This window comes from Mycteria americana, chromosome 7 (assembly GCF_035582795.1).
Source record: "Mycteria americana isolate JAX WOST 10 ecotype Jacksonville Zoo and Gardens chromosome 7, USCA_MyAme_1.0, whole genome shotgun sequence".
Taxonomy (NCBI): Eukaryota; Metazoa; Chordata; class Aves; order Ciconiiformes; family Ciconiidae; genus Mycteria; species Mycteria americana.
Window position 1 is genome coordinate 21,482,734 of NC_134371.1, and position 24,767 is coordinate 21,507,500.

Genomic DNA, 24,767 nt, shown 5'->3' on the forward strand with positions numbered 1-24,767 from the left:
TCTCCTCTCTCACGTACACGTTTCTATATACGAAGCTGTACCCTCCTCTCCCCTTCACCTTCCCTGGAAATAGTTAGGCGGAGAATTCCTTCCGAAATCCTTATGAGAAATTAACGGATGCGCGCAAACCCGGAAACACTATAATTGATTTATTTCTAATAGAGGGGAAACCAGTAATGTTATCGTTCCGAAATGATTGCCTGTGTTCTTAATAGCTCTAATTTTCACTGTCCAATTGATGTGCTGCGGTTTTAATATAGAGCATTTACTAATCCAATTAAAAGTGCACCTGGCCTGGAAGAGCTCTGTAATTAGCAGGAGCATTTTTAGCTATTTCCACTGGAAAACCGTGAAATCATCTCTGCTGGCCTAAAGGACTGTAATATGGGGGTGGGGGCGAGGAGGGGAGGGAGGAGCGGGGCCAGGCATTCCTGCCTAATCTCTCTCCCTTGAATTTTTAACAGTTCCCGTGCGGGAGGATGCGGCTGTTTCATCCCGGTGCGCTCGGTACCGCAGGACGAGACTAGGTGGGTTCCACGCCGCTTTCCCCTCCCGCCCACACGAGCCGGGCCCAGGAGCCCGGCCCGGGGCAGCGGGGCTCCAGACCCGGGGCTCCGGGGGGGCGCTGGGGCGGCGGGGTCCCCCCGCGAGCCCCACGGGCCCGGGCGCGGAGCGGGGACACGGGAGGTGCTGCGGCAGCCGCGGCAGCCGAGCGGGGCCGAGCGGAGCCGCCAGCCCCGTCGGGGGGCGCGCCCAGGCCGCCCCTGCGCCGGTGCGACCGGCTGCCCCCGGGCCTCCGCGGGCGCGGCGGCGGCTCCGGAGCGCCCGGAAGGCCTCCTGGCACCGGGCGGCGGGGGAGCGGCCTGCCGGCGCTGCCCCGCGCGCGGGCCCGCGCAGACACACGCGCGCGCACGCCACGCACACGCCACGCACACGGGCGCGCGTCGTTGAAGGAGAGGGAAGAGTAACTCACGGTACCTGCCGAGCCCGTCGCTCGCTGCCGGGGGCGAGGGGCTCCGGAGGCAGTCCCCACTCGCGCCCCCTCCTCGCGTGCGCGTGGGTTACGGCCCGAGGCTCGCGATGGCACCCACCCGCCGCAGCCGCGGGTGGGAAGGGTTTCTGCTCCCGCGCTCGGGGCCGCAGCGGTACCGGTGGTGAGGGGGGCGGCCGGGGGATGCTCGTTGCGCCGTATGCGCTGCCGCGCGTCGCCGCGTCCCGCCGCGTGTTTCCCAAGCACGAATTAAATCTTAAAGAGCTTCGTCCTTTCGTTTTAATAACACTTCTCTCGCCTTCCTCCCCCGAGCAAAATGCGCGTGGCAAATGGTGCGGCGTGACCAGTACCTCTGGGACGTTTCCCGAGGGCCGCGTGTGCCGGCACACCTCCGGCCGCCCGGGCCCGGCGGGGCGGCCGCCGCAGGCGCTCCCTCGGCCGGCGGCCGCCCTCCGCTGCCCGGCTCTGGCCGGGATTTCACGGGGCTGGGGTTCCACAGGGCTCGCCAGCCGTTTCCTCAAAGCTTCGCTCATCGGGGTGCTTTGTAGAAGACGAGCGCCGTGTGAAATACACGCGGACTTTTCCCGTCGTGCGAACTTTTCTTGCCAACCTGTTCCCGGGGGTGCGGCAAGCTGCCCTGAGCAGAGCCGGCGGCCGCCGGGCGCTCGGGACTTGGAGTTTATTCTCATGCATTGAAAAAGTGATGGAGAGCGCTCGGTTTGGTGGCCGGGGCGCGGGGGCTGGAGGGCGCAGGACGGCGGGCCGGAGCCTCCCGGGCGTGCGGGGCACACGCCGCCGCGGCTGCCGCCGTAGGAGCGGGCGTGCCGGCTCTGTCTGCGGGCTCCTCCGCCCCCGGCACCCCGCTGCGGAGCCCGCCGGCAAACTCCGCGTTTTCCCGAGCGCCGCGGCCCGCGCCATGCCGCTGCCCTCCCCTCGGCCGGCGGATTCGTTTATTATTCCGGCCCCGGATTTCTGCCCAAATAACGCGAACCCCCGCCCTCCCCGGGGCCCGTACCGGCCCCGACACGATCGCCCGGCCCGCAAAGGAGAAGCGGACCGGGAGCCCAGAAAACATTGTTTCCCTCATTTCAAAGGGGGAAACCTGAACGATTCTCATCCTTTTGATTGATTAAGGTCTTGAATAACTTGAAGCTCGGGAGTGACAGTTACTGAATAGACTACTGCAAATAAAGAGCACTGTGGAAAGCTGGGCTGGCACTTCAGAGTGTAAAGGAGGCGAGTTTGCTGGCACTTACCAAGTTATAAATAAAAGGCCATGCACAATAGTACCTTCTTTAAGGACAGACAGTCTTTACAACACTCCTGGCGTCATATCCTGCTGTGGTCACTTCAGCTCCTAGGCAGACTTTACCTCTTTTATTTTTCCAGCAGTTTAGTTTGAATACTACAATAAATTCCTGGGAACAAACGCTTGTTAGTAAGACTTTACCACGCACCGCCTCGCACCCATACACACCCGCATATGCACACTCACGCACACGCATGTAAAGGCAGGGACACACTCGTGCCACCGATTTCTAAACGCAGAAATCCCCACGGAGATCTCCCTGGCAGCTCTCGCCTTCAAAACCGTTAGCACATTTGGTCCAGAGATGTTTCTTCTGGACGGCGAGAGATTTCGGTGCAAAATAAATACATAGAAGGAAGGGAGAAGCTTTTTTTCCTAAAAGAAAAAAAGAAGGGAGGTTGTTCCCCCCCTGCACCCCGCCACCCGTGCTCGGAGGAGCAGAGGCGGGAGACAAAGCACTTCATGGGCAGCGAGGCAGGCGCTGCCCCTTCGTGCCTGGCGGGGCAGGGCTGCGGCCCCGCGGAGCCCCGGAGGGACACGGGTCCCCGCGGGTGCGAGGTCCGGGCCGCCTCCGGCTGGTGCTGCCCTCCCCGGGGCCGGGGCGGCCGTCGGGGCAACGAGCGGTTCCGCGCCTCCGGCCGCTCCCTGCCTGGGGCGAGAGGGCCCAGCGCGGGGCCGTGTCGTGCCGTGCCGGGCCATACCGGGCCGGGCCGTGCCGTGCCGTACCGGGCCGTGCCGTGCCGGTCACGCTGCCGTCGCGCCGGCCGGGGCGATGCGGCAGAGCCGCCCCGCTCGCCCAATCAGCGGGGGCGGCGCGGCCGGGCCGGGCGGCGGCGGCCAATCGCGGCGGCGCCGCCGCGGAGCCGCGCCGGGGACGGAGCCGATAAATGCTCCCGGCCCCGCGGCTGCCGCTCCCCGCCGCACCGGGGACAGCGCCGCCGCCCCCCCTCTGCCGCCGCCCGCCCGCCCCCGCGCCCAGCCTCGCCGCCCGGCGGGGCTCCGGCCCCGGCCCCGGCCCTCCCGGTGCGGGGCAGCGCGGGTCACTGACAAAGGGGCAGCGGCGGAGCTGCCTCCTCCCCGCCCCCCGGCGGCATCCCCCACCCCCTCCCGGGACCGCTCCTGATTCGGTGGGACCCGCTGACAGCGCGGGTCTCTCCTAGATCAGCCCTCACCTGGATATAACCCTGCCGGGCCGCCGCCGCGATGACAACTCTGGCTGGAGCTGTCCCCAGGATGATGCGACCCGGGGCCGGGCAGAACTACCCCCGCAGCGGGTTCCCGCTGGAAGGTAAGGCCGCGCCCGGGCTGCTCCCGCTCGGGAAAGCGAGCGTTGCTCCCTGCCGGGAGGCCGGCACAAAGCAGCCCCCCCGGCCCGCCGAGAGCCGGCGCACGGAGGGCTCCCCGGACAGCCCGCACGGCTCGCACCCCCCGGCCGTCAGGGCCGCCGTCCCGCCGCGGGGCTGGAGCGGGGCCCTGTCCCGGGACGGGCATGGCTGGGACCGGTAAGGGAAAGCCCGGCTGCGGGCCGGCGGCTTTGGCCTCGCACCCCGGGAGCGGTCCCTCCCCTCCGGCCGGGGGAACGACCGGGAGGTCGGCGGCGCCGCGGGCCCTGGATCCGCTCTTTAGCAGAGTGGAGGGCGGTGATGTGGGGAGCCCAAAGTTAGAAAAAAGTGGGGGGAAAGTTAGAAAGAAAATTAAAACAAAATAAACGAAATCGAAAGGGACTTTAGAAACCAGGGCTTGTCCCGGGCGGGCCGGGCGCTGCAAGCGGTGGTTCTGCCTCCAGGCAGCGGCGGTGCGACAGCCCCGCAGCGCCGGGGAGCCCCGCGGGCCCCTGCCCCGGGGGGGACGGGCGTCTGCGGCGGCTCCCGCTGCTGCACCCCGGGACGGCCGAGCCGCGGGCCGCCCCCTCGCCCCCCGGGGAGACCGCGGGCTTCCCGCACCGGTTTCCCCCTTCTCCGCCGGAGTCGGCAAGCCCTGAAGCCCGGCTCCGGTGTGAGTGCAACAGGTGAAGCCGCCCCGCCGCCGTCCCTGCCCGCCGGGGCGGCAGCGCGGGGCTCCGCGGGGGCCGGCGGGCCCCGGGCGCGCTGCGGGGCGGCGGGGCGGGCGGGGGCGGGTGGCGGCGAGTTGCCTTACAGAAAAGCGACGGCAAAAAAAGATAACAAAAAAAGACCCAGCAGGATCCGAAGGAGACGTTAACGCCATTTCCCCCTCCTGCCTCCCCTCCCCTCCTTTTCTAGTCTCTACTCCTCTAGGCCAGGGCAGAGTCAATCAGCTCGGAGGAGTGTTTATCAATGGCAGGCCTTTACCCAACCATATCCGACACAAGATAGTGGAGATGGCCCACCATGGCATAAGGCCCTGTGTCATCTCTCGCCAGCTGCGAGTGTCCCACGGCTGCGTCTCCAAAATTCTCTGCAGGTACCAGGAGACGGGCTCCATCCGGCCGGGGGCCATCGGCGGCAGCAAGCCCAAGGTGAGCCCGCCCGGAGCCGGGCAAACGCCGGCCGCGGTGGCGGGGAGCGAGGCCCGACCGGGACTCAGCCCGGGGTGGCCGGCGCCGGCGTTCGCAGGCGGGGAGGCAGCACCCCCGGAGGGCCGGGGGGACCGTGCGGGGCCGGGGGTGGGCGCAGACACGTACCGCTCGCAGCACCGCCAGCCGCGTCCCCGCCTGTTGCTCCGAAAGTTTCCGAGGCTTTAGAAAATATCGTTGCAGTTTCGTGGCAAGGATTTTTTTTTTTAATTAAGAAAATGCTATTTGAAAAAAAAAACCTTCTCAAAGGAAACTAGGGAGAAGGGGGTGGTTTTGCGAACGCTTGGCTGTCCGAAGCCCCGGGTGCCCCACGCTCAGCCCCGCGGAGCCGCGGGCGGGCTCGTCGCTGCCGGCACGGAGCGGGGAAGCGATCGGTCGGATGTCAGGGCTTGCACAGCGCGGCGGGATCGGGCCCTCGCTTCTTTCGTTGCAAAGCGCAAGAAAAATTACCTGTATTTCTGTCTGCCTGCCTGCCTACTGCTCCTTCTCCTGCTCTGTTTATTTTTCTGTCTGCTCCAAAGCTGCGCGTATTTATAGCTACACCGCTAAAAAGTTTGCGCTCACAATAACGCAGACAAATATGGATTCTTGTCTCAAGATTAGCCGCCTCCTCCTCCTCTAGTTCTTTATTCCCACAAAAGCGAAGTAAAGTCTTGAGTTTCTGTTGAAAGTTGCTGCTAGTTTTTTTTTCCCCTTTTGTTGCTTCTAAAGTAGCAACGCCTGAACTTTCCCTTTCGGTGTTAGGACTAGGGATATTTTTTTATAAGCGTGCTACCCGAAGGAAAGGCTGTTCCCAGCCGGGAGACCTTTGTTTTGTTTGCATTCGGCTTTATTTTAAAATCACGAGGCCATCGAAGAAACCTCTCGGTACTCGGACCTCTCGGCGTTTTCATTACGCCACTTTTTCTTGGCGCTGCGAACTTTGTTCAGCTGAAACTTTCCTGACTTGGAGCTTCGCTGCGGCGGAGTCCTCCTCTAACCCCGACCCAGAATTTCCCCGGGCTTTTCTCTCGGCCGCACGGCAGCCGGTGCTGCCTAATTCGGGGTTTTCCTCGCCGAGGGCTCGATCCCCCTTCCCGTGTAACCCCGCAGGATTTCCTGGGAAGTTTCGTTTAATCCGGGTCCCATGCGGGCCCGTTGTTACCTACTATGTCCCCTCTGACTTTAACCTGCCCGCCCTCGGGGAGTTTTATAACGGGTGTCTAAGCGGGGCCGGTGCCGGCTCTCGCTGGCGGCGGGGCGGCTCCGGCCGCACCGGGGGTCCCGGCAGCGGCAGCCCGGGCTCCCGCGGCCGCGCCCGGCCCTGCAGACTGTGCCCGCTCGCCTTGTCTTTACTGAAGCAGGTGACGACGCCGGATGTTGAGAAGAAAATCGAGGAATACAAGCGGGAGAACGCGGGCATGTTCAGCTGGGAGATCCGGGACAAGCTGCTGAAGGACGGGGTGTGTGACCGCAACACGGTGCCGTCAGGTACGGGGCGCCGCCCGGGCAGCGGGGGGCTCGGACCCGTCCCGGCGGGCCGGGGCCGGGGGCGGTGCGGGGAGGGCAGCGCGATACCCGGGGCGAGCGCCGTGCCCGGCGGGAGCGGAGCCCCGGGCCGGGCGGGGGCCCACGGAGCGGTCGGCGTTAGCGCGCTGGTACCGGCAGACGCGTCCCGGGAGCATTCCTGCGCTCGGCGGGGCTGTTTGCAATTAAATCGCAACTGCACCCCTCTCCCCTCCTCCTCCCCCCGCTTCTCCGCCGGGCCGCTGCCGCGGGACGGCTCGGGGCTTGCCGGAGACCCGGAGCTGGGAAGCGGGAGACGGGGAGCCGCTCCCTGTGCCGGTGGGTTGTTGGCGGGAGGGGGGGGGGGGGGAGTGGGAGGCAGACGGAGCCGGGGTGGTATTTGTGCGGGTGTCCGTGGGCTTTTCTCGTCACCTATTGCCCGGGCTCGGGAAAAAAAAATACTTGCGGGGCCGCTGTGCTGGCGCTGGAGCGCGGTGCGGGACGGTGCCCCGGGAAAAGCCCCGCGGGGAGGGGAGCGGGCGGCCGCCCTCCCGAAGGCCCCGACTAGCAGCGGCCGAGGGGGGACGCGGGGCAGAGGCGCCGATGCGGGGCTCGGCTTCCCGGCCCGGGCGCCGCGGGGGGCTGCTGGGGACGAGCCCGGTCACAGCTCTGCGCTCCCCCCGAAGTGAGCTCCATCAGCCGCATCCTGCGGAGCAAGTTTGGGAAAGGCGAGGAAGAGGAGGCCGAGCTGGAAAGGAAGGAGGTGGAGGAAAGCGACAAGAAGGCCAAGCACAGCATTGACGGCATCCTCAGCGAAAGAGGTAAAGTCCCATTTCCCCCGTGCCGGCCCGGGGTGCTGGTGGGTATCACTCCCCTTCTCCCAGAGGTTGTCCTGGGGCCACCGCAGCAGGAGGTGTAGGGCGAGGAGCTCGCCCCGACGGGGCAGCTGCCGCGTCCCATCCTGTCCTGTCCCCCCCCCGGTACGCCCCTGCAGTGTGCGGGAGAGGCACGGAGGTGGGGGCAAAGATGGGCCACTAGTTTGGCTTTCAATAAGCAGGGACGGGGCCAGGGAACAGGGAGGGCTGGAGCCGGCAGCGGAGCCCCCGGCGTGGCTGCGCAGGGGCGGCTTTGCCAGCCCAAGCCGAGCAAAAGGCCGCAGCTGCACAGAAGGGGCGGTTGTAGCCAAAGGCTGCAGGGCCTCGAGCCTCTGCAGCTGTGGGCAGGGCAGGGAGCCGCGTGTTTCGTTTCTTCTCCTCTTAAAACTGCCGGGAAAAGCTTGTGCTGGTGGTCGGTCAGGGGCTGCGAGGCGGTTGCAGCCTGAGCAAGGCGGAGGCGAAGGGCTGCTCCGGGGGGCGGCCACTGCCCCCGCTGCCGTTGTGCCCAGCTCCCCGGCTGGGCCGGGGTGGAGGGGCAGGCGAGGGCCCGGTTGGGCGGCCTCTGCATGGAAGTGGCTGCCCAGCACATGCACAGGCACTGGTGAAGGCGAGACAAAAGTACCAAATGAGCTGGTCAAACATTTGTACAACTTTTCCAGCTTTTACAAAGAAGGCCTTCTATACACAATCTACACTTGGAGATGAACTTGGAAAACAAAGAGGGGGGAGTCCATTGAAACTCACACTTTGGCTTTGCACAGACAAAGCTTCAGCTAGCAGCAGCTTGATGTGAACAAAAGAAGGCAACCTTTTTATAATTCAAGGAGAAAAGAAGAGAAAACAGCCCCACAAAAGGCCGAGAAAAGACATTATGGGCTTGCAATGAGGGATGAATTATTCAATGAGCCCCTAATAGCTGATGCTCCACGCAGTTTTATGGACTCTCCACCGTGGAAACAGTAGCTGTTTTTCCCTGGAAAATGTTTCTAGCATTTCTAGATATTTAGAGTTGCTGAGCGCCATTCAAGAAGGACAACTGAAACCCGTTCTTTAAAACTAGGATATCTCCTTGTTGTGTAGGAACAAACCCTAAGACACTTCCAAAACTTAGTTTTCCACTCTGTTCCTAAAGCTTTCAGAGAAGCCTCATCTTCTGTATGTCTGTGTGTATGTGGATATATGTAATACAAACATGCAGAAGATGCTAATGAAGTAATAGATTAAGGCGAGAAGGTGCAGTTTGATTGCACAGTCTAGCTGCCCCTGTACGATGGGCTGCAGTTTCCCCCAGAACCTCCTGCAACAGAGAATTGTTCTGAGGGGGACATGCACCAAGGGAAAAATAGCTAAATTCAGTGCCCTAGTTGTTTTAAAATATCTAGCTTTTCTGCCTTCCTGAATTCCTCAACAGAGATTAAAAACAGAAGATAGGAAGCCTTGATAATATCCCTGCTTTATGGAACAAAAAGTAATTAATAGAGACAGCAAGAGAAAAAATGTTGTCAATATAACCCACCCTTTTGAAATACTCTTCCTGTTCTTTGACTCTCTGCTCTTTAAAGTGGGGCTCCTGATCTACTGTAAATCAGTGTCTGGGTGTGCGGCTGCTGCCCTCCAGCACGGGGGAACCCCGAGACTCTTGCAGGAAAAGCACTGGGGCTGGCAGTGCCACGCTGCAAACAAGGGCTCACTTGTGCCCCCCAGCACGGTCATACGCGGAGGCTGCGTTCTGCCCTCTGACGTACCTTCTCCTTCACTTTCTGCAACGTGAGTATCTTACTTTGCTTCTTGCAAGTTCAGTCAGTGGCAAAATTCCCCCTGACGAAAGGGGGTAGCGCAGCCCTAGCCTGTCCTTGCACGCACAGGTTTTTTCTGGATGAACATGGCCGGGCAGTTCTGTGCAAATGGCAGTTTGATAATCCCGTCTGTTCTGTGACAGTGCCTGGGAAGGTTTGGCAGTTGGAGAGAGAGCGTGCTCTTCTTCCCTGCAGCAACGCCTGCTCCCCCTCCCTGACTAGCAAGCTGTTGCTTAATCGTACTACTGGAGTGGCCAGGATGCTGCAGTGCGAGAGGGCTGCTGCTCAAGAAAGGATTTGTTACCATACACGTGCCATATGTATAGTGTGATGCTATAGGGACAACCCACCGGAGAGCTCATTACAAGAAAAAAAACAACCATAAAATAAGTCCACCACTCCTTTCTGTACCTGGCCAACAAAAAAGGTTCTGCTTCAACTCCCGTTGCTAGCAGAGGAGCTTCCATTTCACCCCATCTATAAAAATCATCAGGTCAGATCCTGCTCTCTTACTGAAATAACCGGCAGCGCTCCTGAGGATTTCAAAGCTGCGGGATTGTATTTGCCAGCGCCCACCTGCCTGCGCACGAGGCCTGGTGTGGCAGAGGGTGCCCGCTGACAGCGCGTCTCAGATGCAACCCACTCTGACGCATGGGTTGCTTGCAGTATGTCCGAAGGTTATCCCACCGAGTGCTCTCCATGGGAGTGCTCTGCGTTACAGAGTGAAAGAAATGCAGTGTTTTGGAGTCCTTTATAGTCTGAGTAATTTTTATAGTTCTGGTCTCAGCAGGGGCTCAAGGTATCCCAGTAGCAGGAGCGCAGGTACAGAGAGATGCAAGGGAAGGCTTTTGGTTAGGTCAGAAAGCAAGTCCTGGGGCTGAGTGTGGAGTGGGGAATCGCTCTCCTGCTCGGGAGCACTCATCTAGTGCTGGACATTTGCTGATGTTGCCCGAAATCCCCTCCTCACTGTGGGCATTTGGGTGGCTTGGGGAGAGGCATTTTTTCCGAGGGAAAGGATAACAATTGTTGTAATTTTAATGGTAGCTAATTCCAGATTTGGGATTTGGTGAGTACTTACAGCAGAGTGGGATTAGGGAAAAGAGAAACATGATATTTTTGAAAAATGCGCGACAGAAACAGTATATCATGTGGCTTGGGATTTCTCCCATCACATATATAATGTAGGTAAACTTTCATATGCCTCGCTTTAATTCTGTTTCAGCCTCTGCTCATGGATGCTTAAATCTCTCGCCAGCGTTTACAGATGCCACATGTGCAGCCTGCTTTGCTCTATTTTGGCATTTCTGTCCATGTCACCCTTTACCCTGATTGTGGATATATATTTAAAGAAAACCTTGATTGTCACAGTGCGTATCAGGAAGCTTATAATTCTATAATAGCATATCTGTATTTCTGCATGTGTGATATATTTTTCTTAAAGGCATAAGCCGTAAATAAAGAACATGAAAGAGAAACTTTTGTGCCTTTGTACATCAGGACATATTTTTAGCATAACCGCTACAGAAGAGGGAGTCGCTTGTACCTTTAGCTGGAGTTATGTGTGGCATGGTTTGCTTACTAATCTGATAACTCCCCGCTTCATAAGATAGCTGTTGTTTTCTGGCAGAAACCGATGGCTTTCAGCACTGAAACGATGGGCGTAGAGCTGGTCGTCGGGCCTGCGCGCGGGCTGGGGCTGGGGCTGGGGCCGGGGCCGGGACCCCCCGCCCGGCCTCAAAGGGGGCTCTGTTCCCGGCCGGCGGAATTGGCCCCCGGGCCCTGTCCTGGCGGATCCTCCCCCAGTCATGCGCACCCGTCCAAAAAGGGCCCTACTCATCCCAAGCCTCTACCCTTGGCTGTACTGAGAGCAATTCAGGCTACAGCGGACTAAATTGCCTCCTTTATTTCCTTCTTACTTTCATCTTGGACCAAACCCTTCCCCCCTCTCCCTCCCCTTCCTCTTTTCTTTTTTTCTGTGTGCCTGAGGCTCACATTAATACAATTTCAGCACCACCCCTATTTTTGTGTGTGTATGTGGGGAGTTTGAAGGGGAAAAAAAAAAAAGGACCTTAGCACAAAAGCCCTGCTCAGCAGCTAGAAAGTTCAAGCTGCTGCTGCTTCTCTAGCTGTGTGATGCTTTTCCTGTTTGCGAGTTTTGGGAAACATTTTTGCTTTGTACTGTAATGGAATTAGAGGACAGATGCTGACTGTAAATGGGACACGCGACTACCAGCCCCTAGCTTAAATATTTAGATGCAATGTTACAATTACTGACTTGATGCACCGGCTTTGAAGTGGTAGCACATGATCTAAAGGGTAGCTCGGGCTAGATGGGCTTGCAGATGTTTTGATTAGGGTTGGTCAGTATCGTGCAGCCAGTTATTTTTAGGTTGTTAAACTAATAAAGGCAGTTTATTAAGGGACAGGATTAACGTGCAGGCACCAGATATCAGTTTGAGTCATCCCATTCATTTCTGCATCATAGACTGTCGGGTTAGTGGCTGGAGCATGGGACAAGGCAGATGCTGAGTTAGATTTTGGATGTGATTTTTCTGATGCAGGGTGTGTTGTGATTTTGCTCCAGCGTCCCTGTCCCAGGGCGCAGTGGTAAGAGGACTTACTTGTCATGTGAAATACTGTGGTGTCTTACAGCTGAGAAGCACAATGTGTTCCCTCGGTCAATGTTCCCAGTAAAGATTCACTTATTGAATGAAACGTGATGACTGTGGCTGCAGGCAATTATCATCTCGAGTCTGGAATTTCATACAGTACTTTACATATTTGGTCCCTAGCAGGTCTTAAAAATCAGCTCGTGTAACTTGAACAGAATTTTGTTTCTGAGGCTCTCAGAGCTGACAAGAAAATAGTGCTTAATTAAGGAAAAACTCCCTCGTGGCTCCAGGATTTGGCTGGAGGCAGATAGTAGTAACAGTATTTTCTGTCTGTCTTTTTCCCTTTCTTTCCTCATATCTCAATAGTGTGTGAGGCCAGTCCTGGATAGAAAAGCCGGATGCTGCACAGGTGCAAATCGAAATAGGTGATGAAGTCTCTTTTACCTGGACTGTAGCTCCAAGCTTTGTTTCTTCTGCCTGACCTATTGTTGCTGTGGGGCTCTGGGCCAGGTTCCCACTTCCAAATCATTATTCTGAGCTAAAAATAATAACTGATGACCTCAGTGATCAATAACTCACCAACAAGAAAGAGCGTGATGTCCCAGCATGCCGAGCATTTTCAGAAAGGTGCTAAATGTCTGTGTTTTGAGTGACTTCAGAGCGGAGTTTGCTGCTCCAGAGATGCCAGGAGCAGCCCGTGCCCTCCTGTCTTGAGGGCGAGCTGGGGGACTTTGAGGAGAGCGCTGATTAGCAGACTAACTGCAGGCTAATCGCCGTACAGAAGCACTAGTAATACTTCCAGCAGTGGGAAGAAAGGGTGTTACAAGGGTGTTACTCAGTCTGGCAGCGGCTCTCTGAACTAATATATAGATACATCATATCCCTTCCTTGAAATCATGATTTCATTAGCGGGTTTGCATGTTTCACCATGCTAGGAAGACTTTCCTTACCTTAAAAAGAATCAGCACCTATTCAAACAGAACCTGTGTGGCCATCCTTTCCAGTTCTTCTAAGTGCATGCATCTAGAGCAAAGGCAAATGTTATTTAGCAAATATCAGGATTCAGGATTGCTTCACACACAGCAGGTGATTTACTTGAATTTGTACCCAAGTTTGTGTCTGACTTGGTTGCTCTGAGAGTCTTAATAATCGATTAGACTTACACAGTGTCGTTCTGGAAAGGTTGAGGCAAGAAACACGGTCAGTCGACTTTGGTGTGGCTAGGACTTGCTCCGAAAATGTGATTTTTATCTTTGGCTTTCTGGATTCTCCTACCCTTGCAAAATCCTTGACGTCAGTAGAAATTTACCATGGTAGGGATCAGGCTCTTCTTGAAACCAGCTCTGTAATGTGCTGAGCAACTGCAGCTCTGGGGGAAATCCTCAGGTTTAGGTTTACCGGATTGGGTATCAGACCTCCAGTTCTGCAAACGCTATCATATGCGGGTAATGGCGAGGAGTCCCACTCAAAGGGCCTATTCATGTGTGTAAAGTTACTCACGTGGGTTGGGGCAGGCAGGAATGGGGCCCAAATTTGTTCTATTCTGTTAACAGAAAGTACCCACTAAACAAGAGCGTGACTCTAATCCCAAGTGAAAGTCTCTGGCAAAACTCTCATGGAGGGCAAGGATCTCTCTATCTGTGTTTACATAAAGGTAGCGATGGTATCAGCAGATAGACAGAGATTTTAATTAGATTAAAAAAAATTAGAAATTAGTGCTGAAAGTAAAAGTTGATGCAGATGAAATCCTTAAAACAGATTATTTTCCGGTTCTGATTTTGAATAGTAATTCTCTGTTGTATCGGTCAAAGACGACGCTTTTATCTAACGCTTACTCAGGGAGGGTTTAGTTTAGTATTAGGTTTACTTATTGATAAGGGTTGGAACAGGGTTTAGAAGAGGGAAGCCAATAAAGTTGATAGTGATAAATTATCACGAGTCCCCAGGGCTGTGTAATAAAACTGCATTGGGAAATGAAGCAGAACTACAAAGTGCTCTCTGGTTAATTCAAGAAGAAATTGAGTGAAACGCAAAGCAATAAATCAGAGCAAGTCAGTCAATGTGAATTTCTCCATGTAAATGTCACTTTAAATCCTACGTAACAAACATGTGGCTAGAGAAAGAACAAAATGTATAAATAAAAATGCAGGATACTTCCAAGTGTTCCCCAAACGCTGAGCTCTCTGGCTAATAAAAATGATGTACAGTAACATAATTCACCGCAAGACCTTGTTTAGCGTAGTGTGAGCGCAGCGTTTTACTTTACTTGCCCTGGAGTACTCCTGCCCCATGCTGTTAAACTAATTCAGCTTAAATCACTCTGCCTAGAAAAAAAAGTGAAGCGTAATGAAATTAAAACTCACTGAGGACACATTAGAGTTAGTGTGGCATGCGCCGAGATTATTTAGTTAGTGGAATTTGATGTAATTGTTGACAGGTCATTTATTCATCCTAGTAAATAAAGATTCACGAACTATTAAGTATGTGCATATATAACTAGTAGGACAGTAAAAGGCAATTAAGCAGTCAGTTTAATGTCTTATCTTGCTGGTTGCCCTACAGTTGTTTTACAACTAGGAATTAAAATTTGAAAAGGAAGTTTTCAGTGTCCCTGGCCAAATATTGATTAAGTAGTTGTTTGCTGATGCCATTGTGGCACATAAAAAGGCCAGTAGTTCTGCCCCTTGTTGTTCATCTTCCATTGTTGCTGATTCTTAACCTCGGAGATCAAAGGAGGATCATTTCAGTTTATCTGTCTTGGAAAATCCTTCTTTGCTCCTAAACCCATATGGATTAATGGCCAAATTGTCTTTAATGAGATGTGAAATTTGAATGGAATCCTTATTTTGCATGGTCTGTTGGATGTATGCACTGTACGCTCTTACGGTTTTGTGGGGGATTTTTGTTTAGCATTATTGGATTTGGTTTTGTTTGAATTGTTTTATTTTTAGTATACAAGGCACTGACATTTTACTATTACAACAGGTAAAATATGTGGTATTCTGCTGAATTTTAACGAAACTAATTTTATTGAGTGTAATCTTTTTGATGAGTGTAGTCTAAAGAAAAAAAAAGTTGTTTTTTTATACCAAGTCACATAGGAGATAAATGGTCCAGGGCTGCCACTAAAAGAAAGGGAGTTTGAGAAGCCAGGCAGTTCTCCGGATTGGGCTCTCAGTATAAAGGGAACGCAAACAAGGTTGCAGCATTTCTTTCTGCATTTCCTTCAGTTTTGATTTTGTAGACCTCACTTGCATTGGCGAGTATAATGTACTGCCCCTCCTCAAGAAAGGGGGGAAAGTCGGATCGGCCAGGCTGCGCTGCAAAGCAAGTAAGAGTCCTTGAGAATAATCAGTTCCTTGTTGCATTACAGAAAGCTGTACTTATTTCAGAGATAGTAAAATATATTCCACCACATCCTCAGTAGAAGAGGCTGTGCAATCTGGATGTGTTATGTTGGCTTGTAATTATGATATGGAGTTTCATCTGAATTGTAGGGTATGTGAGCATTAGATCCAGGTCCTGCTGCTTCCACTGGCATATCTGGATGCAGGAATTTAGCTTCACAAACAATAGTAAGAAGCCTGGTAAAGCCAGAGAGCCTCTCCTGGTGTCACATTGATTTTTATGTGGGTGAGCCTCCTCTGCTGTAGTGACAAACAGCAGAGTAAAGGGCTAAACCAGAATTTTTTTAATCAGCATTTTCTCATTCCCTTTCTTAAATACACTCTGTTTTCATTTTGCCTGGTTATCTCGGAATAAAATATCAGCCCGTGCATACTTTACAGGTACTCAGCTACTTTAGGAAACATTTTGCCCCAGAGTAACAGCTAAAATTCTTTGAAAGCATTTTAGGTCCAATTTTCCTTGAAGTCCATGAACTCAACTTGTTCGTTTCCATGGAGAGCTGCGGTGAGGACAGTGATATACATTCTACCTTTTAATTTTTTTTTATGGATATTTGCCTGGATGTAGACTTTCTGCCAAACATGACCAATGTTTATATCATGCACCAGTCCATATAAGGACCTGTCTTAAGGCTTTTTGTATTTATGATATGCCTCATGTTGGATGTCTGATCCAAAAATGACTATGTAGTAATTTCTTTATCAGATATAATGTCACATAGATCACTGTGGTTTGAATTGTATGAGGAATAAACTGTCTGCAGCTGACATTTCTGCAAGCAGACAGCTTATTCAGCCCCTGTCAAATCTTATTCACCTTATTTAAATGACTTGGACTGTTCATGCCAATATAATCAGGATCTGTTCTGTATACCAGCCCAGAAAAGCAATAACTACAGTTATTTTGGCTAAATTACTCTTCTTTGTTAAAAACGTAACCAATGTATAATCCATATACCCCCCTGTGAGGCAGTAGCACCAACATACTCAGTGTAACCAAATTGGACTTAAAACTGCTTTCCATCTCTACATCTTTAACGGGCTCAGGGGAAGGTGGAGATGAATATAGACAGGTTTTATAGAAACCAGGCTAACCAGGTAGCAGGGAATGCTTCCACAGAAAATCCCTTTTTACTGAAGATGATGTGGCAGGACTTCCTTCTCATTTTGACCTAAGGGCTGGCTGTTTGATGTGGTGTAAAGTGCTGAAGAGTTGGAGCATGAACTGGGGGGAAGAGTGGCCTAATGAGGACTCTGACACCCACCCAGCCCCTCCAGTCAGACTGCAGTGAGAAAAAACCTGCACAGAACTAGCTGGAAGTCAGGTTTGCACTGGTTTCATGAGCAGCAAAATAAAGTGTTTTCAGAAAGGAGGCGTTTTGACAGAAAAAAGGGAAGTGGCAAATGTTTAGCTAAAGAAATGTGAAAATGGAAGGTGAAATATGCTATTTTCCCATTTTCACGATGAAATCCTGCAAAGTATGGATTTTGGAAAAAAAAAATATTAGGAAATCTGTTTACCAAGGTATAAAGCAAGATTCACTCCACTGCAGCTGGTGAACTGGCGCTGGTGCGTGAGCAAACGCTGAATTAGATCACGAGTATTTGCATGCAAGAAGAAATAGTTTTAAATAACTACCATCCTGCAAATTTAACTCACCCACTTCTAATAGTTTCACCAAAGCCAGAAAAGTTATCTGACTAACAACTGTTTACACAAGGAGTGATGTTTTAAGTGAGTAGTCATCAAACCTTTATGGTGCAGTATTTTGGAGGGAGGGAGGTCTACAAACTTTTCTGTACCTTTTTCTTTAAATTTTTAGTATATGCGGTGCAGAGAAAGCCATTGTATGTTCTAACCTCTCTTGCTGCCTATGGTAGCTATTACGTGTATGGTGTATAGCTTAACTGTGTTCTTTCCGCTGTCTGGAACTGGAAAATAATAGAAGAAAATATTTAGGAATCTATTTAGAAGGTCATACAATAGGTGTTGCAGTTAGGAAAAAGCCCTGTGGGTTCATCCCCGGTTTAGCACAGTTGATTGGACCTGCTCCCTTTTAAATCAACAGGATCAAGCAAAAATGCTCAAGTATTTGGCAGCTATACAGAAAATCACACAAATGCCTGTTGCTTTAGCACCCACGATTTGTTTTCCAACAAATACACTGTTACCTTTTGAACAGCCCTTGAAACTAACTGCTTGTCCACCTCTTCTGAACAGCAGGGAGACTGGCATGAGCTGTGTGTTGCGTGCACCGGGCAGGCGATTTGGGCCAGCCTGCGCTGAGCTGCTGCCCAGCGGGGACTCAAGCAGCGGAAAGTATTGCAGGCTCTCGGGACACTCACCTCTCCTGGTGGAAATGTAAAATGGCTGCATACAGCAGACATTTTGTTTATCTTTTTATTATTTCCTTCTCCTTCTATGTTTAAAAAGTTCCTTGAGACCAAATTGTACGTCATTTGCATCTGAACAATCCCCTGCTCTCATCAAGGGCTATGCAGGTTACTGAGGGTTGAATTTGGCCATGGTATGAAAGTTTAATTACATTTTAGATTTGAGGGAACTCATTCGCTTTCTCAGACTTAGCAAGACTTTATAGCACTAAACATCTATTTTTGTTGATACATAAGAGATCTGACGCGGCAAGTAAGCGTAGTTAAAGTGTTACAAGCGGAGCAAATTAAAAAGAGATGTTTTAGAGAACTGCACTTAAAAATTTTCTAACACATGATTTAGCGGGGGGGGGGGGGGGGGGGGGGGGGAAGCAAACAAAACCCCTGGCCCTCTGCTGTGAGAAGCTCTGTAACCAATCTGCTCCATCAGTCCCGGCAGGACGGGAGGCAGAGTGCTGCTTGCTCGGTTTGATTTCTGGCTCCTCCCTGGCTGAAGGGCATCACAAGGGGAGGCACGCTCTGTCCTCCTGAACTGCATTCCTCCCCGCAACCTCTGATCCTAATCAACACAGCAAATGAAATTTTGGGAAAGAAATCAGGAGCTCTAATTGGAACGGTCGTCAAACCCTACGCTATGATAGCCATAAAGAGGATTTTTCTCCAGACTCTTAGAGGTCACTTGGCCAAGGGAAGAACTTAAAACAAGCCAGGATTCAAAGCTACTGTACTTCTCCTGCATTGGCAGTTGAAAAGATGGAGTGATGATTGATGACATAAATATTTCTCTTAATCTGACATTAGGAACAGACTTGTCAGCCCTGGAAGAGTACATCAGAGACAAAAATTTAGAGTGAGTGTTAAAAGAATCCTAAATACATCTAGTATCTGAACCCAGATAATGGTAGTTATAAATAAAAAATAAAACACCCTAGAAAAGTCCTATAAGGGGAAAAAAAAGATCCTCCAGGTGATCAGGGACTCATCTGTTTTGATTTGTTTTAACCCCAGTTTTGGGCCTTATCATGCAGAAGTCACTCTGTTAAAGAAATAGGCCACCTGGCACTTATTTTGTGGCCACTGGCTAGTACTGGGAGAGCATGCAGAATCACGGGTTTCCCGGGACAGCAAAGGGGGAACTCCTTTGGATGCACTTTGTTTTCTTGCTATGTTACTCTTCCCGTTTTAGCCTCAGGGGTTTTGAGGAGCGGTGCGCCCTTCGGGCGCCTTGGACCAGTTTTGCGGGTCGGATCCTTTGGTTAAAAGACCCATTGTGCTTCTCTGAGGGCAAGTTCACCACAGCGAGGAGAGCCCTGCAGGGATTCAGGGCTGGGTGCAGTTCAGGGGTGGCTCCCGCTGGTGCTACCCTGTTTCCAGCCCAGGGAGCTCCTTGCTCTGCCTCTGCCCTTTTCTTCTGGGAGACTTGTAAGTGCTTTTAATTTTTTTTTAATGTGAAGTTCAAAGCTTCCACAGGACTGTTGTGTTCTCTAGGTGGAGATGTTGTTGTCGCAGTTGTGCTTTGTAGGTGGTGTTTTGCACTTGAAGTTCAGCTCTTTGAGTAGATGCCTTGGGTCCCAGTGATTGGGGCTAAATGGCTTCCCCCCACTTCCACAGCTGGTGCTTGTTTGCTGCTGAAGTTCCCACAGCTGTGGGAAAGGGGCTGCCAAAGGCGTCTTTCCATAGGCTTTAACAGTCTTCTGACAGGGCTGTGGTGAGTGTGGTTCTGCATCTTTGGGGTGGGACAAGGGAGCTTTTTTAATACCTTTTTGAGTAGGAAAGAGTGATCTTGGTGACTAATGTGCTTATAAGTAAGTGATACCCCTAAATACAAACCAACAAGAAAAAAGTGGTCATAACAAAATTAGTGCTAGAAGAGTTGGGTTTGGTTTGGAAGAAAACTGGTTTGAGTTGGTATAATTTGCTCGGTGTTTCTCAGAGTGACTTTCTGTGTTGCCTGTGCCTGGAGCCAGCTGAGATGGGACTGCTCGCTCCCCCTCCCTGGTTCCCGGTCTCTGCCCCTCCTTGCTCATGATGCCCCCGAGCAGGAAGAAGCTGTTGTTTCTTGCTTTCTACGCTCTCCTTAATTTTTTTTTTTTTTTCCTCCTGTTGCTGTGTATCCTGGCAGCATGTGCAGTGGAGAAGGGGCTGGAGTGTAGGAGATCTGTCTTGTATCAGCTGCTCCTGTTTGGCTAAATTGTCTCTTTGTAGCTTTGTGTGTAGTTTTTTGTTAGAAATGGGACCAATGATATTTTCCTTCCTCAATGGTATTTCCAAATGTCTGGGATCCAGAAATAAAAAATGCTATACAGGTTCAGCTGCCATAGCTCATCTGTCGAAACTGCAAATCCAGATGAAATGATGTTTTAGAACGAATGCTTTGTGGCTAGAAAGGATTGTAAGCTGTCTTTGGAAGGGCAGTTGGGCTTCCAGCCTTTGGGGTTGCAGAGCTGGGGAACACTAGGTTGTTTGTAGAGGGGCCAGTGAGTGCCCTCTGGTCCAGTGGCCCATGGTGTGGAGCACTTCTTAACGGAACAGAGTAATGCTGCAACCCCTGGCTCAGAGCAGCAGGTGAGTGCATTTTGATGAAGTAGATCAAGACTCAGCATTTTTATTTCTAATACTTTTATTACTATTGTTTACAGCAAGAGCAGATCAATAACTAGAATGGTCTGGGATTAACTTCATGAATTCAGAGGTGTTGCCTCAATGTAAATTGAGGCTCTGAGCCACAATGTGTTTACTGGAGTACAGCAATTAATGATACATACTTTTTGCTGTTTTTGCTGGATTTCCCATGAATAGCCTGCAATTTTCTCAAATATGTGGTGTGGAAAATCTATTCAATAATATATGCAGATAATCTTTAGTTCTAAGCAAATATTCGATGCTTGAAGTTTATGTGGTTGTGACTGGGCGTGCAGGTCTTGGGACTGTTTTCTAGAACTGGGCGTTGCTGTTGCATTCACTAAACGTATCACAACTTCTGAATAGCTGCTTAAAACATTTTATTTATTTTTAAATTGGATTTTTTTTTACTAATGTACTTGTTAAATATGAACTAAGCAGAAAAAGGAGACAAAAGTCACGCTTTAAACATTCTTTTGCTGTATATTGCTAGTATTTATAGTTTAAAACTGTAGCTTTCAAAATCTTTATGCAACAGAATGCATTTCTCAGTGGTGGGATTTTGTGTTACACAGACCGATTAGAGATGAAGTGTTTTGATTTGTGTTTAAACTTTTTTTTTAAATGAAATCTGTACTTTCTTTTATAAACACTTTTCCTGACAGAGAGAAATAGTTGTGACTTGGACATAAAGCTTTGAGCCAAAAAAATGAGGAGCCAGTTCCAGTTGATAGACTGGCTTGAACTTGTCAACAGGTCTTAAAAAAGAAAAGTTTTTAGATGTGCAACTGCAGTACAACTTGCAGTAAGGCAAGAATTGATTTCCGGAGTTGCTGATACGAATAGTTTTTACTGATTTCTAGAGTTTCAAGGAAAATGGCTTTGTTACAGTCAGTTTTTAAACAGTAAAATTGTGGGGTTTGTTTTGTGTGTGGTGTTGTGTTTGGTTTTTTTTTTAACCCCTCTAATTCTTCTAATTAATTGTGTCAAGCATGTGAGATTTCTCATAAACCTCAAAAAAGCCTATTGAATGCAACGGCAAGACTTGCATAGTCTTTAATGAAATTTGGTCAGACCCTAAACTAAGAGGGCGTTTTTCTCTCTCCTCCCCCACCCCTTTCCTCCAGGGGGAAAAGGTTTTGGGTTTTTTGAGGAAACTGGGGAATTCTAGCATTCCTGGGCATGAGAGGAGAATACTGATTAGAATCAGGCAGAGAGCAAGCAGGTGCTGAGCATGTTCATTGCTTAACCCCCTGCCCTGCTCCTGCATCCCCGCCCTGACCCAGCGCACAGACCCTGCAAATAGCAGCAAGTTGCCAGATGTTGGAGATGTTTTCAGGGAGAGCGATTATTCACCAGGTCTCGGCTAAAACCAGGGAGTTCCTACAATGGTTGTATTTCATGTTTAAAGCTGGGCTGGACAAGCCACTGGAGACTATGCTGGGGAAAAGTACTGTATTTCTGAGGATGAGAACTGGCTGTTCTGTTGCTAACTGCTGTGTGGCTGTGGTATCCGTTTGCAAAAGTAATACAAAAAACTAACAAGCGGAGTAGATTGCCTGAGGGGAAAAAGCTGTCTATTTTTTTTTTTTAATGAACAAAAAAGATTTTATGGCTTAGAAACAGTACACCCTAAAGAGAGGTGTGTTTAAAAGTTAGACTCGAAAGCTTTTGTCTGGAGAATAATACGCTTGGTGTAAAGAGTGGCACAATGGAAGTCTTTTCTTCTAGTTATGTATGGGCGAGCATCAGTCAGCCAAGGAAGAACTTCAAAGGCCAAAGTGAAAACTTGCTGGGCTCTTTCTTTCCTGACAGGTTTTTCTTGAGGTAAGATGGGGAGAGCTGTCTATGCTGGGAACTGGCTCCCTCCTCCTGTAGCAGAGGAGGCAATAGATCATGTGCAAACCGAGGTACCAAGCCTGAACTATCTCTGGCTCCAGTTGATGTGTCTTTTTGGAAGCTACTAAACTATCCCATCTCATGAGTCTTCTATTGCTTATTCATAAAGAGGTCTCAGAAATTCCTCTTCTGCCTTGCTGGGAAGGCACCATGCCAGACAGAAGGGGAAGCTGTTTTCTAAATGTGTTCCTAGGGAGGAAGATCTATTTCTCTGCCTCCAGAAAGTACTCGTTATTCATACACTGTAAATTGCCTTTAAGGTGGGAAAATAGCCCCAATGTGTTTTAATACAAGTAGTCCAAGGATATAACTGCTGTGCATTAAATCAGGCACTGAACTTCATGTCTGCCGTGTAAATAACATCCAGAGAAAGGTCTTCAACATGACCTTACATCATCATTTCAGTTTGTGAATTTTGAAAGCTTTTTTTTACCTGGGAATTTATTTACATGATGTTAAATGCAGCAGTCATTTACTTAGGTTAAAAATGGATTTAAGCAGCAATTTAGTGTTACCTGCAAGGCTGTGTTCTGGAGGCATGCAAAAAAAAAAAAAAGTACTGCTACTTTAGCGGACTGCGTGTCACATCAGTGTTTGTTAAAGGCGGGGGCAGAACAGGGAAACCAGAGGATGTCTAATGGAGAAAGCAGCTCTTCTGTGTTCCCAAGACCGCAAAGCAGAGCGGTCCATACCACAAGCCTAAAGTACAGTTGAACTACGCTGACTCTCCTGTTGATGCATGCAAGGCTAGTCACTTTATAGGGAGTGGGGTAGGGAAAGACAATCACCTTTTGGTACAAAATAAATATTGCAGCATCTTAGCTCTAATACTTGAGAAATGCTTGTACAGGCAAGAGAGCAACGCTTCTGCCAGCCCACGTTCACGGGATGGTACATGGGCATCAGTGAGTGCGGCTTGTGCCACTGCAGAGCTGGTCATCAAGTAAAGCTGTGGGAGGAGAGCGCCGGGTCACCTTTCTCATGAAGCATGTAGCAATTTATCTGAGCATCGGAGAAGGCTCAGGTATGCTGTTCTCATAATACATTTTCGGTGCTAGCCTGTGTTTGGGCTTTAGTGCTGTGAGAGGAGACCGGTGGTGGCTATCAGGTGTGCTTGCTCTGTGTTCCCATCCTGATCATCTAGCTGTGCCAGATTTACAATTTGAGTCCCTTTCCATGACAGCCCTCGTTCAGTTAGCTATGCATTTGGTGGGGAAGAAGAACCAGTGATTATGAACGAGCTGGCAATAACGTGTTTCAGTAACTGTTGCATATTGTGTTTGAGTTGATGGTTTCAAGAATGGAAAACAAGACTTTGGGATGACCGGGAAGATCTCTGTTTGCATGCTCTGTCTTTTGGCTCAAGCCTGTCATACATGCTCAGGCATCCTTGGCTTCAGACAGGCTGTTTGAAGGAAACGGTTTCTGTGAGGTTTAGGTTGAAAATAAATTATTTGCTCACAACAGTAGCAGTTGTGGTGATATTTGCTAGGAGTGCATTACATGATTTATCTAGACAGAGTCTATGGGCTGCTTTGAAGCCATCAGTGGAAGGTAACTGAGAAAAGCTGGCATAGTGTTGATTGGCTTAAATTTGCTATACAAGGGTTTGCACACCCATTGAAGAAAACTTCTAAGGAAAATTTCTGTAAGTGGAAAAAAGATGGGTGACCACTGCACTGGTGATTTTGGGTGAGTTCAGCTTCATTGCTGAGAGACTTTCAGTTAGCAAAGCAAAGGGATGTTTGTGTTCATCAGGGAGCACAGAACAGAGATACATGCAATTGTGGAGAACAGTCATCTGAACGGATGCTATTTTATAATAAATTTCAAATGCGCAATACCGCAACCTATTCATGTTTTTTCTTTTGGCATAACACAATGCTGTCTAACTCTCTGAAAATCAAGTCTGTGAACAATCAGTTATAATTAATTTTATCTTCCATTTTGGGAAAAGGGTGAAAGAATAAATAGGAATTAGAGCTAGAAATGGGACAGCAGGCTTGGATTTGGTAGAGCGTTGTCAGTGGGATTTTAGCTTTTCAAAAGTAAAGGGAAGAGGAGCATTTTGGATTCTGGTTCTGTTGTGGGCTGACAGCCTCAGACCGTTAGTGGGAATTGGATAATAGTCCTTGTTTTGCATCAGCTGTACAGAGTTTAAAACATATTTGGGAAATGAGAGAATTTGGTTCCCACTTGCATGGAACATTTTTAGACTCTTGCAATTTGAATATAACATTTTTGACCATGATCATGTCTCTGTATTCTCATCTCCAAAGTACCGATTTTTATAAAATAATAAATAAAATGTCCTTTGACTTCCCTAGTGGAAAAGTACTAGATAAATTCAGGGTATTATTTTTACCCTATTCCTTCTTCTAATTTAAACCACTGACGATTTGCCAGAGATTGAGATGGGAAAAGTTGAGGACCGGGAGGGATTCTTATTTTGCTGCCACTTTTCATCAGACGTTCGTCACTCACGGAGCAAGTGCCACAGGCACTTGCAGAATGAGTCTTTACAGGTATCAAAATAGAATAAAAACCTGAAAATTTGTCTGACAAGTTTGTTATGCGATATTTGGGATGTATTTGGGCATTTATTTGTGTCCTTGATTGCACAGGGAAGAGAGCTGGGTAAAGAGCTCAGCATCAAGTTCACTACACTTAGATTTATTCACCGTCATCTCTGTTTTCCTGTATGTTTCTGTAGCTTCTGTGTATCACCGATTCAAATTTTAGTAAGAGAACAATTTTTATCTCCTTTTATATGTTTTGATAGGTTACAAAGAGGAAGCCAGAATAATTTGAGATACTGACTTAATCTAATTACTCTTGTGAAAC

The 24,767-nt window shown here is 50.2% G+C and overlaps 1 protein-coding gene across 3 annotated transcripts in view; it reads left to right on the forward strand.

The window, feature by feature from the left end:
- The first annotated feature begins 3,489 nt into the window (after nucleotides 1-3,489).
- PAX3 (paired box 3) overlaps nucleotides 3,490-24,767 on the forward strand; it is an 81,063-nt gene continuing 59,785 nt past the window's right edge. For 2 of the 3 annotated variants that reach the window (XM_075507372.1, XM_075507374.1), the window contains exons 1-4: nucleotides 3,490-3,588; nucleotides 4,541-4,776; nucleotides 6,174-6,303; nucleotides 7,005-7,139. In XM_075507372.1, coding sequence (XP_075363487.1) covers nucleotides 3,504-3,588; nucleotides 4,541-4,776; nucleotides 6,174-6,303; nucleotides 7,005-7,139 — 586 coding nt within the window. In that variant the 5' untranslated portion in view covers nucleotides 3,490-3,503. The remainder of the gene's footprint in view (nucleotides 3,589-4,540; nucleotides 4,777-6,173; nucleotides 6,304-7,004; nucleotides 7,140-24,767) is intronic. The other variant, XM_075507373.1, reaches the window with a different exon arrangement.